Source organism: Salmo trutta, chromosome 38 (genome assembly GCF_901001165.1).
Source record: "Salmo trutta chromosome 38, fSalTru1.1, whole genome shotgun sequence".
Taxonomy (NCBI): domain Eukaryota; kingdom Metazoa; phylum Chordata; class Actinopteri; order Salmoniformes; family Salmonidae; genus Salmo; species Salmo trutta.
The window spans coordinates 11,580,399-11,596,879 of record NC_042994.1 but is presented as its reverse complement, the minus strand read 5'-3'; the positions used below and the strand labels follow the sequence as shown (position 1 = coordinate 11,596,879).

Sequence of the window (16,481 nt, the reverse complement as noted above, 5' to 3'; positions counted from 1 at the left end):
CCCCGGGGTCATTAAAGCTCAATAGTTATGAAAGCCCCATAGTCATTAAAGACCCATAGTCATTAAAGACCCATAGTCATTAAAGCACCATAGTCATTAAAGACCCATAGTCATTAAAGCACCATAGTCATTAAAGCTCCATAGTCATTAAAGCACCATAGTCATGAAAGCTCCATAGTCATTAAAGACCCATAGTCATTAAAGACCCATAGTCATTAAAGCACCATAGTCATTAAAGCTCCATAGTCATTAAAGACCCATAGTCATTAAAGACCCATAGTCATTAAAGCACCATAGTCATTAAAGCTCCATAGTTATTAAAGCTCCATAGTGAGCTGATTTTCTTTCCACTTTGATGTTTAATTGAGCAAACAAGAGTGGCTATTAAAGGGCATCAGAAGTAATTATATTATTACATTAGCCACCTAGGGACTGAAGTTGAGCCTTCCTCATTTAAAAATCTGAAAGGTTACCCAGCACTCAAGAACTTTAAGTAAACCCTTAGAATGAGGTTAATATGGAAAGTACCGCACTGCGAGTTAATGACAAAGTCAACTCAAACAAACCCAATGTCCCGGTGGCCTCATTGGTGAAGCTTAGGATGCTGTTCCTTCTGGTTTCCAAGAACAGGACAATGTTCTGTCCATTATCTGTGTTCTGTATAGTGGTCATTATCTCATTTAATCCCATTCATTCTACTGAGTCTGACAGTCCACTCTCCAGACCAGAACGCAGCCATAAATCAAGCCAACATGATCACATATAAGAACACACTGGTTGCATCCCAAATTACACCCTATTGCCTTTATAGTGCACTACGTTTAACCAGAATTACACCCTATTCCCTTTATAGTGCACTACATTTAACCAGAATTACACCCTATTGCCTTTATAGTGCACTACGTTTAACCAGAATTACACCCTATTCCCTTTATAGTGCACTACATTTAACCAGAATTACACCCTATTCCCTTTATAGTGCACTACGTTTAACCAGAATTACACCCTATTCCCTTTATAGTGCACTACATTTAACCAGAATTACACCCTATTGCCTTTATACTACACTACGTTTAACCAGAATTACACCCTATTGCCTTTATACTGCACTACGTTTAACCAGAATTACACCCTATTGCCTTTATACTGCACTACGTTTAACCAGAATTACACCCTATTGCCTTTATACTACACTACGTTTAACCAGAATTACACCCTATTGCCTTTATACTGCACTACGTTTAACCAGAATTACACCCTATTGCCTTTATACTACACTACGTTTAACCAGAATTACACCCTATTGCCTTTATACTGCACTACGTTTAACCAGAATTACACCCTATTGCCTTTATACTACACTACGTTTAACCAGAATTACACCCTATTGCCTTTATACTGCACTACGTTTAACCAGAATTACACCCTATTGCCTTTATACTACACTACGTTTAACCAGAATTACACCCTATTGCCTTTATACTGCACTACGTTTAACCAGAATTACACCCTATTGCCTTTATACTGCACTACGTTTAACCAGAATTACACCCTATTGCCTTTATACTGCACTACATAGGGAATAGGATGCCATTTGGGACGTCTCCTCACATTGGTCAAAAATTACTGCCACAGAAAACAGATAAAACTCGCTGTAACCGCTCAATGTCGTCAATGCAAGGCAGGAGGCATGGCTTGTGTTCTTTCAGACGTAGTCATTAAAATTGAATGCATCAGATGTATCAATGAGACTACAATAGAGAGAGCCTGTTAATTGAAGTCTAAATGGGTGCCATCTTTGTGAAGACTCCATTGGATACCTTTATCCTATTCATTCATCCCTTCTCCTTAGGTTCACACACTGTGGATCTCTGTCTCACTGTGACTAAAGATAAGGCACATCTGTACATGTCTGTAAATGGCTCCGAGCCATACTTGTCTGTCTCTCCATAGGAACTAAGGAGCTAATTGTATCGACATCTCTACTCACCCTCAGGTGTCAGGGCAACAGAGAGTTGAATGTTCTACCTGACGGCTCACCATGTATCCCATGATTCACTGGTATGAAATCAAAAGGAAGGTTAATATACACAATTTCATTTATACACAATTTCATTTCTCAAGATGTACATTAAGCATAAATTACATTAAGACAGACTAATATGAATTTGTCTGGTCTCATTGCCTTCAATCTATGACTCAGGGCAGCTTTACTTTTCCAAACAGAAATGGAATGTGTGAAGGTTGGAACTAAGCCTGATATGATCAAACGATATAATCTGCACTCAACCACTAGACACAACCATAACAACTGCAATAGTGCCATCTACTGAGCAATTATTGCAAACCATGTGTGTCACATTCTGACCAGCAACGGGGTTATTTGTTATTGTAGTTTGGTCAGGACGTGGCAGGGGGGTATTTTTTTATGTGGTTCGGGGTGTGTGTTTATGTAGAGGGGTGTTTGGTTAGTGTTTTTGGGCTATGTTCTATGTTAGTATATTTCTATGTTCTAGTCTAGTCTTTTCAGTTCTATGTTTAGTTTATTGATTTGGTCTTCAATTGGAGGCAGCTGTTTCTCGTTGCCTCTGATTGAAGGTCCTATATAGAGGGGTGTGTTTTGTTTGGGTTTTGTGGGAAGTTGTGATTGCATAGCTGTGTTTAGCCTGTAATCCTGTTCGTTCGTACGTTTTTTGTTTTGTTTTCTTAAGTGTTCAAAATAAATATAGAATGAACACTCAACCCGCTGCGCTTTGGTCCACTTATTACGACGACCGTTACAATGTGAAACTGACCTGTCTAGTTTACCTAAATACTGGCATTAGGGTGATGAACGTATGATGCATCATAGTGATCAAGTGAATGACAGAATGTCCCACAAAAGCCCCACTCTCTATGTGCATCCAAAACGACACCCTGTTAGGCTCTGGTCAGAATATTGCACTATATAGGGATAATGAACACATCCCTTCAAGAAAATACAGGAAGGGAAATAGCTTTGGTTAACAGGCTGATCTTAATACCAATAAGATAAAAGCCTCTTGCTCTAACACTGTTGATGTATAAAGTACTAGAGACCAATTTTAATTTAAGGCAGTCAATTCAGAAAGTAAACTTAATTTAAAAAAATTGCATCTGTTTTCAATGACTTCTCAAACTGAGTAGTAGAAGCTATTTATTTAAAAAGTGTTCCCATTTAATATATATTTTTTAAAATCACCTTCTGAGTTGAATGCCTTCAATTCAAATTGAGCCCAGCCCTGAAGTGCAACAATGTGAACCTTTCAAAGAAATACTGGCATGGTAGGTGAGAGAGATGTTGATGTTTACAGGTGTGCTTTATGTAGACGCTTGTAGAGTATAAAGACAGCTCCAACAATGGAACCAGCACCATACTATACCCATGTATACTATACTATACACTGAGTGCACAAAACATTAAGAACACTAAGCAATGAGGCCTGAGGGGGTGTTGTTTATGGCCATTATTACCATTATAAACTGGTTACCAATGTAATTAGACCAGTAAAAAGTAATGTTTTGTCATACCCGTGGTATACGGTCTGATATACCACGGCTGTCAGCCAATCAACATTCGGGGCTCGAACCACTCCGTTTATAATATACAATACACATGCAGCCAAGTGAGTAAATACATAACTGCACACAAGCCCAATTGTGATAAACAATGTGTTTTATTTGCAGTATAAAAAAAATGTAATTGGATATCATTACAGAGACACAAACCCTTGTAGTTTTACAGTAATAGCATATACCTTGTCGTACTCTTGTGCATAGAAGAACAGTACACACCACAGTTGTAGCCTATACTTGTGCATCAGCCTTAACCTCATAGCCCCGCGATTTATACAAGGCTATACTACATGTCTCCCTTTATACAGACATTATATAGAGCAATGTGTATTCATTTATTTACAAAACCTTTATAAAATGTAGAAAAGTTGCATATAAAACATCTTTATCCCACATTTCACAAAAGAATTGGAAAAAAAAATCCTTCATTTATAGTCTTCATTTTAAATACAAGTGCTTGTTTTGGTACAAGTAAACTTTGTGGTAGGTACATAGTGTCCTCGTCTAGAACAACATAAATAAACCAAATGTCAATGAACAATACAGACTTTGTGTCCCATCCAAACGCTCCTACTCCCACAGTAGACATAAGATGTTTGTTTCTGTGACATACAGTATAACTACAATGGCTAATATGGCACTATTTTGACATATTTTAATGAGACCATGTTGTCTATAGATAAGACATGCTATCTATCACCAAGCATAGCTCTGTCACAGAAAAGACCTACGGGCAACAGTGAAGTTTTAAGACGGTTGACTGGGAAGTACTGTAGAGACTCAAACTCAACACCCCTCTGTCCCCCAGGAATTCAAGCTGCAAAGACAAATGACAAACGTCACAATTCAGGATTGTAATAGTATCATTTATTTGTGAACTATTTATTTAACATTAAACTGATGTGATTCTAGATCTTCCCAACAGAGTCCATAGTGACTGGTGAGTTTGATAGTGTAAAACATTGCTCCAGGATAATACCAATGCTTTGGCTTGGTCCACTAATTATTGTGAGTGAAAACTGGCTATACTAACAAAGGCAAAATTTGTTAAAGACATCAGCTGAAAACTGCCCATTAGGATTTAGTACCTTATTGTTATCCCTGCTTGGCGTACCAATGACAAGCTGTTGAATTGCTGCCAACAATGCTTCCTTCAACTTACATTTCAGCAGTATATTATATGTGCAAAACATGGACACGACGTGACCACACATTCATTCAATCTTTATTGCTTAGAACTGTGCCTGAGTGGCACAGACAGGCGCTAAGTGTGATGAGTTAATTAGTGTCATGGACTAACTGGTGTGGGGTGTTGAAGTGTTTTTCTCACCTCCTACGATAAAGCGTGGCACTGCTAGGTCCATTAAAAGTATCAACTGAAAGCTACATATACTGGAGCTGTACATATACTGGAGCTGTACATGTACTGTAGCTGTACATGTACTGTAGCTGTACATGTACTGTAGCTGTACATGTACTGTAGCTGTACATGTACTGAAGCTGTACATGTACTGTAGCTGTACATGTACTGAAGCTGTACATATACTGTAGCTGTACATATACTGTAGCTGTACATGTACTGAAGCTGTACATGTACTGTAGCTGTACATATACTGAAGCTGTACATGTACTGTAGCTGTACATGTACTGTAGCTGTACATATACTGTAGCTGTACATATACTGTAGCTGTACATGTACTGTAGCTGTACATGTACTGTAGCTGTACATGTACTGTAGCTGTACATATACGGTAGCTGTACATATACTGTAGCTGTACATATACTGAAGCTTTCAGGAAAGAAAATGGATGACTAACAGCTTAAAAAATGAAAAATCTTCTCAGAGACTCAGACATGACGTGACTGCCAGTATCTACAGCCTCTTCCCAAGGTGTACCTTAACGATTCCTAAGAAGAGAAATTGTACCTTAACGATTCCTAAGAAGGGAAATTGTACCGTAGAGACTGGACCCAATTACACCGTTCATTTCAACCCACACTGAGAGCGAGGGTGTTTCAATCAAACGCCTACGCCGTCGTTAACGCCAGGCGAGAGCTCTGCCGATTGGAGCAGAGGGGACCTTTAGTGGCCAAAGAGACTTGATGAGAGACACGATGGATGACAGAGAATGAAAAAAAAGATAAGACGGATCGATGTGGAGGAGTGAAGGGAGAGAGGATGAGAAGTAAGAATGGATAAGGGGGGGCCAAAGAGCTCATCAAGGTTGATAAATAACATGTATGTAACATTCAGGGGTGATCTGACCAGTGCATCTACTGTCTACTGTAGTGGACAGTCTGATGATTCAAATAAATGACCTTACTGTTACAGTGACCTTACTGTTACAGTGATCTTACTGTTACAGTGCATAATCCTTCATAGAGAACTGCATAGTAATGCAATCAATCGACACCGCTTGCCTCTCTAATACAGTACCACATAGACCTACATACCAGACTGTCAGTGTATCAGCATCAGAAAGTTCAATTACCTACCAGTAGCAAGAATAGATCAATCTGAGGTCATTTTTTATTCATTTAAAACACAGTAATTTCATTAGAATCATAAAACCAGACTTTAGTACTAAAAATGTCAAATTTCCATATAAATGTACTTGAATTTATAATAATCGATCGTGTGGTCAAACTGCATATTTTTATGAGCTGAAGAATAAAGGGGGACGTGTTGCGTAGGCCAAGTTATATTGTCAGGAGGGAATCTTTCTTACTGCATGAAAGGGAGAGTTCGGTACCATTGGCATTGTAGAAAGTGCAATATCATAACCTTCATTTGCAATGTGTGAATCTATATAGCAGCCAGTTTGCAGTGCAAGCAGCACGTACAACCAGTTAAATCATTCATAGTTCAATCTAGGAGGAAATCACCTATTAAAGCTCTGATGTATACTTCCAATGAATCAATGCTTTTGTCCAAATCATCTAGAGCATATAGACATAATAACAAAAGGTATTGTCATGACAGTGTCATAACGTTCCTTTAGGTGCTACCATTGGACAAACCGATCGAGGAAGATAAAAGTGATGAATGCCATTCATTTACTATGATTTTAAGACACGAGTGTAGATAATGTGTGCGTGTGCATGCCAATGTGTGTGTGCGTGTATGTGAGTGTGAATACAACATGTGCTTCCGGTGATGACCAGGTGTCCACAAACACATTGGTTTAAATCTGCATATCAGTTACTGAGGCACTTGTTAAGTCACAATCATTTTTACAAATAAAAAAAACATCTAAACAAAACTGGAATAAGAAAATATTCATTCTGATATGACATTTTGTTTATGTTAGCAGGCGTACTTCATGTGTCACCTTCCCTAAATGTTCTCCTTGGCCCTGTGACCGGCTCTTTCACTGACGCTACACCCCTCCACAACACTGGAGGGAGCCACCTTGTGCTTCTGTGTGTACCTACAGGAGTATCCTTCCAGCTGAGCTCCATTGCTTTGATCAGGGTCAGATTGATTAGTGCACAAAGTCACCGTAGCAAAATGTAGTAAACGTTTTGCAATGGAAAACAAAAACAAACATTTCTTACTGGACAAATGAAGCTAGTCCCTCCCTGTTTCACTCCATTTTCTTCTGTTTGGTGCCTAGTGAAAACCACCCTGGTGTGTGTGTGTCAGGGAGTGTGTGTGTCAGCTAAAAGCTGGACTCGGGGACAGCCCTCTTGCGTCCCAGTGAGTTGGTACTATAGCGAGTCTTCTGCAGGGTACCGTAAGAGGGCTTCTCGGCTGAGAGGCTGCGAGGGGGCTGTGCCACATCATGGGACAGCCCTTTACGGTGTAAAGAGGCGGTCCTTCGCATGCTAGACTCCTCCTTGCTGGGGATGTTAGATGAGCTCTGAGAGCGTTTGATATCGGCGGCAGCGGCGCGTCTGGCTTTACCGTTGGGCAGCTCGTCTCCGAGACGATTGGCACCCCCGTTGCGGGGGGCTCCATTGGATTTCCCCTCCCTCGTCTTCGTGGCCCCTCCTGGGGCTCCACTGGACAGGGACAGCCGAGAGGTGCTGGACCCGCCGACGTCGCCAAGTTTTCCAGAGTCGGACTTGCGAGAAGATGACGACTCCTTGTCCTTCTTCTTGAAGTTGCTCTTGAAGAAAGACAGCAGCCCCTCGTTGCTCTTGGAGGCCTCCTCTACCTTCTCACCTTTCCTCGTCTTTTCTCCCTCAGGTGGTACCAGATGGTCCCCTGGTGGTGGGCCCTGGAGGCCCTTGGCCCCTCTCCGCAGGGTGCCTTCCCAGTCTCTGTCCTTGAGGCTGTGGGTGCTGGAGCTAGGCTGGATGCCTGCACTAGACCCCCTCCTAGACTGGGCCTCTTGGGGCTTTCCCTGGTCCTTCTCCTTAATCTTCTTGGTATTCCTCCTGGTCAGAGTGTTAGTACTACTACTACCGCCCATCCTACCCTCGTCCCTCTGGTCTCTCTGGTCTCTCTGGTCCCCCTGGTCTCTCTGATGCTGCTGGGACCCTTTGCTACTCCGTCTCAGACTCCCTGTCTTGTCTGTGACTGGTCTTCTCTGGCCCTCTGGCATCTGCGGAGACTCTGGTTGTCCCATGCAGTTCAGGCTGCTTCCCACACTGGGGGAGCTGATGGCAGGACCCTTCCGGCTCTCAGAGCCCATCATTAAATTGACTATAGACTCCTTGGTGCAGCGAGGTCTTCTTCCAGACTCTAGGTACTCCACCAGTTCCACAGGGGCAGGGGCGGCCTCGGCTGCAGTTTTTTGGCGATCCTTGGAGCCGAACGACCAGCGTAGGGGGAGGACCTTGTTCAGTGTCTCTTTGTTCTTAGTGGGGGTCCTCATGCTGACACTACGACCCTGGATTCCCCGTACGAACGGCCTGGTCTCAAAACCACCTGGGGGTGAAAGAGAGAGAGAAAAGAACACTTTACCATAGTGTCTCTGACATTTAAAGCTAGACCAACTTTCATTTTCAAACCCCTTTTATTAAATTGCAAATAACAAGCACAGTGATGAATATTAGCTTTTTTCCCGGCAACATTATACAGTTGGAAGTCGGAAGTTTACATACGCTTTAGCCAAATACATTTAATCTCAGTTTTTCATAATTCCTGACATTTAATCCTAGGAAAAATTACCTGTTTTAGGTCAGTTAGGATAACCACTTTATTTTAAGAATGTGAAATGTCAGAATAATAATAGAGAGAATGATTTATTTCAGCTTTTATTTCTTTCATCACATTCCCAGTGGGTCAGAAGTTTACATACACTCAATTAGTATTTGGTAGCATTGCCTTTAAATTGTTTAATTTGGGTCAAACATTTTGGGTATCCTTCCACAAGCTTCCCACAATAAGTTGGGTGAATTTTGCCCCATTTCGCCTGACAGAGTTGGTGTAACTGAGGAAGGTTTGTAGGCCTCCTTGCTCGCACACGCTTTTTCTTTTCTGCCCACAAATTTTCTATAGGATTGAGGTCAGGGCTTTGTGATGGCCACTCCAATACCTTGACTTTGTTGTCCTTAAGCCATTTTGCCACAACTTTGGAAGTATGCTTGGGGTCATTGTCCATTTGCGACCAAGCTTTAACTTCCTGACTGATGTCTTGAGATGTTGCTTCAATATATCCGCATAATTTTTCTTTCTTCATGATGCCATCTATTTTTTGAAGTGCACCAGTCCCTCCTGCAGCAAAGCACCCCCACAACATGATGCTGCCACCCCAATGCTTCACGGTTGGGATGGTGTTCTTCGGCTTGCAAGCCTCCCCCTTTTTCCTCCAAACATAACGATGGTCATTTATGGCCAAACAGTTCTATTTTTGTATCATCAGACCAGAGGACATTCCTCCAAAAAGTACATTCTTTGTCCCCATGTGCAGTTGCAAACCGTAGTCTCACTTTTTTATGGAGGTTTTGGAGCAGTGGCTTCTTTCTTGCTGAGCGGCCTTTCAGGTTATGTTGATATAGGACTTGTTTTACTGTGGATATAGATACTTTTGTACCTGTTTCCTACAGCATCTTCACAAGGTCCTTTGCTGTTGTTCTGGGATTGATTTGCACTTTTCGCACCAAAGTACATTCATATCTAGGAGACAGAACGCGTCTCCTTCCTGAGCGGTATGACGGCTGCGTGGGCCCATGGTGTTTATACTTGAGTACGATTGTTTGTACAGATGAACGTGGTACCTTCAGGCGTTTGGAAATTGCTCCCAAGGGTGAATCAGACTTGTGGAGGTCTACAATTCTTCTCTAAGGTCTTGGCTGATTTCTTTTGATTTTTCCATGATGTCAAGCAAAGAGGCACTGAGTTTGAAGCTAGGCCTTGAAATACATCCACATGTACACCTCCAATTGACTCTGTCAATTAGCCTATCAGAAGCTTCTAAAGCCATGACATCATTTTCTGGAATTTCACAAGCTGTTTAAAGGCACAGTCAACTTAGTGTATGTAAACTTCTGACCCACTGGAATTGTGATACAGTGAATTATAAGTGAAATAATCTGTCTGTAAACAATTGTTGGAAAAATGACATGTCATGCACAAAGTAGATGTCCGAACCGACTTGCCAAAACTATAGTTGTTAACAAGAAATGTGTGGAGTGGTTGAAAAACAAGTTTTAATGACTCCAACCTAAGTATATGTAAACTTCCGACTTCAACTGTATATAGGCATGGATTGTGCATGTATAGGAAGAGATTACGTAAATGCACATCCACAGTTAGAGTAGAATGTGTTCAGCTAAACATTAAAGAGGTGATGCACTCTATGTTCACATGTGGCGTATTGGCAGCAACATAGAATAATAATAACCATTGATTAGATGTAGCTTTTCCCAGATGCTCAAAGTTCTTTAAATAGGGGAGATTGGGGTAAATTGAGCCATCCTTGTTTCTAGGAAACCATACACAACAATCATTTGACCAAATATTTAGGATGAGGTCATCCTTTTCTGGAGTCTGAGAAGGAAGAAACCACATGGAAAAAGTGGTAAGCAAGTTAGGTCCAAAAAATGGATTTTCACAAAGTCAAATTAATGTATTGTGTATTTTTATGATGCTTGTGTCTAAACCAAAGTAGATAATTTTAAGATTGTTCTATACATCAGTCGAGGTCTCTATAAGCTTCAATATGAGGTTCTAAACCTAGCAGGAAAGTGCATCCTTGTAGCTATGTGGGCTAATATAGTCAAAATGTTTGCCTTGGGGTAAGTTGAGCAAATGTATGTGTTTTCTTCCCAGGTGTAATGCAAGGTATTATCGCTGGGATATGAGGTAACAACAAGGATCAACGGTTTCCCGTGTGTATCAAGAATGGTCCACCACCCAACGTACATCCAGCCAACTTGACATAACTGTGGGAAGCATTGGAGTCAACATGGGCCAGCATCCCTGTGGAACGCTATCGACACCTTGTGAGTCCATTCCCTGACAAATTGAGTCTGTCTGAGGGCAAAAGGGGGTGTTCCTAATGTTAGGTATACTCAGTGTATGTAAATGTCTTTGTTAGAAAGAATAGTATATAAAACACTCAACTTACCCCCCTCTCCCCTACTGTAGTAACGGGAAAACTCACCAACACCACCCATCACCCTTCCACCACCAATGGAATGAAGACCTACGTTTTTTTTTTACCTTTCGTTGGTTTACCATGCATCTCATGTTTCCCAGGCCCCTCACCTTCCTCCTCTCTGGGCGGGTCATCAAGGAAGACGGGGGACTCTGGGGAGTCGGGGACAGAGGAGGGGCAGGTGGTGGAGGAGCGGGACACCAGACTACCCCTCTTACTGTCCCCATTCAGACGGACCAGCCAGTGGTCCGACATGGAGGAACTGGTGGAGCCTACAGAGGGGGAGAGAGAAGTTTCTGTGACTATGGACACTGGACCAGAAAGACACCTACATATGTCAGTTCCATTCCAGTCAATACAGAAAACACAGAAAAACTACACAGATAACTCCTATATACTATATAGCATTTAGCAATAGGAATATCACATTGTGGTTTTGCTGGTTCAAGTAGTTGAGCATGGTGCTTGGAACTCCATCTATTGCAGACATGAGTGAACCCTGCAGTTATGAGTTAACCTTTAGTGGATAAAGGCTGAATGGCCTTGTTGTATCTAATACTATCTCTGTACGGAGTTCAGCTGTAATGGAATTGAACCCTGAATGAGCTCTCTCCTGTGATGTGTGTGTGTATGGTACACTACCCACCTCTGATTGAGCTGCTGGCCGACCAGGGGGGGATGACGTTACGTCTCTGATAGAACAGTATGTAGGCCCCTCTGGTACACACCTCCTCCTCAGGCACCAGGTCCACACTGCTGTCGTCATAGCTGTACCACTGGCCGTCCACTGAGTTCCTGCAGTACGCTGCAAAACGCACACAGGACTGTAGAGACAGGCTGCACCACAATCCTTATGTCCTGGGTATAGTAATGTAAGTTGATCTCACCACTATAGAGGAGGGCACTGTATTGTTATGCATGTTCTATGAATCATCGTTATTTAGCAGTAGGCATCTCTCTCACTAACAATATTCTCTCCTCACTTCTCGATCAACAGCCAGTCAGTATACCTCTCTCATCAACATCACGTCTCCTATATCAATGTCTAACCAGTACCTGTGTAATGTCCTCCGTGCATCCCACCATGGTGGTTACACACTGCATAGAGGTCATAGAGGAAGTCAGGAGGCAGGGCCATGTCTGGGTGACTAATATGATGACTGCTGCCTTCAGGCTGTTTCCATGTGGGGGGCCAGGGTCCCAGGTCCCCAAGGTTCCTCATGCTCTGGGACCTCTTCACCACATGGGGGGCCATGTCCAACCCGGCCAGGGGGAAGCGCACCTGGGTGGACAGCTTGTTGCGCCGCTCGCCCACCTAATTCATTGAATTTTTCAAAAGACCAGTACTGCCGTTTAATCAGCTACCAAAGGTTAACACAATAAATTGATTATTTCCATTGTGGTCCTTTAGGGAATAATAGATAGGCAAGGAAAGAATGGCAATCCGCTACACGTGATCGGCTCCAGTTACCTGTCGGAAGCGTTTGAGGTGGAGGATGAGGATGTCGGGGAGGGTCCACAGGGACATCTTTACCATGCCCTGCTGGAGCTGCTTACAGTGGGGACACTTCCATGCGTCGTCTGGGGCCAGCTGGAGAGATAACATGCGCGGTCAGTTGGGAAGTCTCAGGTAAAGTTATATTCTCCATACATTCCGTTTGTCCAAAGCCATATAAAAATACACAGGGAGTGGAAATATGAGAGAGAGAGAGAGAGAGAGAGAGAGAGACAGAGAGAGAGAGACAGAGAGAGACAGAGAGAGAGAGAGAGAGAGACAAGAGAGAGAGAGACAGAGAGAGAGACAGAGAGAGAGAGAGAGAGAGAGAGAGACAGAGAGAGAGAGAGACAGAGAGAGAGACAGAGAGAGCGAGAGAGAGAGAGAGAGAGAGAGAGAGCGAGACAGAGAGAGACAGAGAGAGAGAGACAGAGAGAGACAGAGAGAGAGGAGAGAGAGACAGAGAGAGAGAGACAGAGAGAGAGACAGAGAGAGAGGGAGAGACAGAGAGAGAGACAGAGAGAGAGAGACAGAGAGAGAGAGAGACAGAGAGAGAGAGAGAGACAGAGAGAGAGAGGAGAGAGAGAGACAGAGAGAGAGACAGAGAGAGAGAGAGCAGAGAGAGACAGAGAGAGAGAGAGAGAGCAGAGAGAGAGAGACAGAGAGAGAGAGAGACGAGAGAGAGAGAGAGAGAGAGAGCGAGAGAGAGAGATAGAGAGACAGAGAGAGAGAGAGAGGAGAGAGAGAGAGAGAGAGGAGAGAGAGAGAGAGAGAGAGGAGAGAAGGAGAGAGAGAGAGCGAGGAGGAGAGAGAGAGAGAGGGCGAGAAGACCAGAGAGAGAGAGAGAGAGAGAGAGAGAGAGAGAGAGAGAGAGAGAGAGAGACAGAGAGAGAGCGAGAGAGACACTCTGCTGCCCCGCAAAGACTTTCATCCCCGTACCATCCAGAAAGTCAACGCTGACATCACCAGAGGGTGTGGCCTACTCCCGAACATACACATTGCTCACCACCCAACAATCACCCCAGAGCATCTACACGACCACTCCCACCTGAGGAAGCAGACAGTAGGGATGTTTGCCAAGTCCCTAAAGGACGTAGCACTTGGTAGACAAACACCCCATGCTGTACTGGACAGAGGAGCACCCAGAGACCCCTACCAGACCACTGCACCACCAAGGAGCCCCAGGCCCCTTCAACGCCACACCAGACCCAGTGCACCCCACAGGCCCCACCCACCCCCAGAGCATCACCACTTCCATCGGCTTAGCCAGACCAGACCGGGCCCAGCCTATTATCCCGCACCAGAACACCACCCCTACCAGACCAGAGAGGAAGTCCCACAGCCCAGACCTGGCCCCCCTCCACCTCACAGGGCCCAACAGCAGGACCAGCGCAGCTACGCGGAGGTCGTCAGAGGACAGGAGAACCCTGTAGGATTAAGTGAGATTAAACAGCTCCTCCAATACATCTGCACCAAACTGCACTAAACACACACGGACGCATACACACACACACCACACACACACACACACACACACACACCTATTGTACTAGAATTTACTTGTTCAATGAATAGGAATATTTAACAGAATAACAGAATAAATGTTAGCTGATATCCTGTTTATCGCGCTCTTAACAACTTATTAGTTAATCGTTACTGTATTTCTGACTGCTACTCTTTCTTTTTGCAACATGAAATCACTATCAGTTAGCATGTGGAACATTCAGGGTCTAAACTCATCAACCTTTGGTCTGAAGAGTTTAGCACTGGAGTTCAACAAAAATCTGAAAGATGTTGACGTCATCATTCTGCAGGAGACATGGTGTAAGGCTGACGTTGTCACTCACTGTCCCACAGGCTACAGAGAGGTCATTGTGCCATCACAGAAACACAGCTCTGTCAATAGAGGCAGAGACTCTGGAGGATTGATCATTTGGTACAAATCCGAACTACAAAATCTAATTGATCCCCTCAAAATTGGCAAATACCACATTTGGTTAAAACTAAAAAAATAACTTGTACTGACAGAAAAAGATGTGTTCCTTTGCGCAATATATATCCCCCCCTCAGAATCCCCATATTACTCAGAGGAGATCTTCCCCACCCTCGAGGAAGAGACGTGCCATTTCCAGGCCCAGGGAAATGTGCTCATCTGTGGGGACACAAATGCGCGCACAGGAACACTACCTGATCTAACGAGCACACGAGGGGACAGCTTTATTACAGGCCATACTGTTTCTAACTATCTTAATCTCCCCCATAGAAACAACAGTGACAGCACCGTCAACAAAAACGGAAGGGATCTTTTGCAGCTCTGTAGAAGCCTGGGTCTGTACTTTGTCAATGGTAGGTTACGGGGGGACTCTTTGGGGAGATTCACCTACTGCTCACCTCTTGGCCACAGTACAGTAGACTATATGATCACAGACATGGACCCTTTCTCTCTCAGCTCATTCACTGTCAAGCCACTAACACCTCTGTCTGATCACAGCCAAATTACGTTGTTCCTCAAAAGAACAGACCTGGAAACAACCACACATTCACAGCCCAGTAAGCTGTACAACATCAGAAATTCATACAGATGGGCCCAAAACAGCACAGAAGAATACCAGAAAGCAACCTGGAACCAAAATATCCAAACACTCTTAGATAACTTTCTGGATACCACATTCACTCACAGTAAAGAAGGCATCAATCTAGCAGTACGAAACATCAACTATATATTCAGGCAAACGGCAAAAGAAGCACAATTGAAATTGATAAAAAACAAAACTAAAAAAATCACAGATGACAACTGGTTTGATGCAGATTGTAAAATTATAAGGAAAAAACTTAGAACACTATCCAACCAAAAGCACAGAGACCCAAATAATGGTGAATTACGCCTTCATTACTGTGAGACTTTAAAACTCTATAAACGTACACTCAGAACCAAAAAAGCACAGTACAACAGCAAGCAGCTGACACTAATTGAGGAGTCCATAAACACAAACAACTTTTGGCAAAATTGGAAAAAACTAAAAAAATCTAAACAAGAGGAATTAGCAATACAAAATGGTGACATATGGACAACCCATTTCAAAACACTCTACAACACCGTTCAAATTGACACAAACGCAGAACAACGCCAAATCCATGAGAAGTTGAATGGATTAGAAAAAGCTATAAAGGACAATCAAAACCCATTGGACTCCCCAATTACTGACCAGGAGCTCTATAAGAAACTTCAGGCTCTCAAATTTAAAAAAGCCTGCGGACCTGATGGCATCCTAAATGAAATGCTCAAACTCACTAGTGCAAAATTTCAATTGGCTATATTAAAATTGTTTAATTTGATCCTGAGTGTAGGTTATTTCCCTGACATCTGGAATCAAGGACTCATAACCCCAATCTTGAAGAATGGAGACAAATTTGACCCTAACAATTACAGAGGCATTTGTGTGAACAGTAACCTGGGGAAGGTTTTCTGTAGTATCATCAATGTAAGAGTTCTAAACTTCCTTAATAAGCACAATGTCTTGAGTAAAAGCCAAATTGGATTTATACCAAAACATCGCACAACTGATCATATTTACACCTTACACACCCTGATAGATAAACATGTCCACCAAAATAATACCAAAATATACACTTGCTTTATCGACTTCCAAAAAGCATTTGATTCTATTTGGCATACAGGACTGTTCTACAAAGTTATTGAAAGTGGTGTAGGGGGTAAAACATATGACATAATTAAATCAATGTATACTGGCAATACGTGCAGCATTAAAATTGGTAAGAAAAGGACAGAATTCTTTAACCAGGGGCGGGGCCTTCGTCAGGGTTGCAATCTGAGCCCTGCA

At 42.9% G+C, this 16,481-nt stretch overlaps 1 protein-coding gene across 2 annotated transcripts in view; it reads right to left on the bottom strand.

Moving 5' to 3' along the window:
* Nucleotides 1-6,106: 6,106 nt before the first annotated feature.
* The window catches only part of LOC115178534 (ubiquitin carboxyl-terminal hydrolase 43), a 149,355-nt gene continuing 138,980 nt past the window's right edge, over nucleotides 6,107-16,481 (bottom strand). Inside the window, exons 12-16 of one of the 2 annotated variants that reach the window (XM_029739781.1) lie at nucleotides 12,616-12,735; nucleotides 12,201-12,459; nucleotides 11,791-11,949; nucleotides 11,210-11,416; nucleotides 6,107-8,470 (exon numbers count right to left, since the gene is read on the bottom strand). In XM_029739781.1, coding sequence (XP_029595641.1) covers nucleotides 7,257-8,470; nucleotides 11,210-11,416; nucleotides 11,791-11,949; nucleotides 12,201-12,459; nucleotides 12,616-12,735 — 1,959 coding nt within the window. In that variant the 3' untranslated portion in view covers nucleotides 6,107-7,256. The remainder of the gene's footprint in view (nucleotides 8,471-11,209; nucleotides 11,417-11,790; nucleotides 11,950-12,200; nucleotides 12,460-12,615; nucleotides 12,736-16,481) is intronic. The other variant, XM_029739782.1, reaches the window with a different exon arrangement.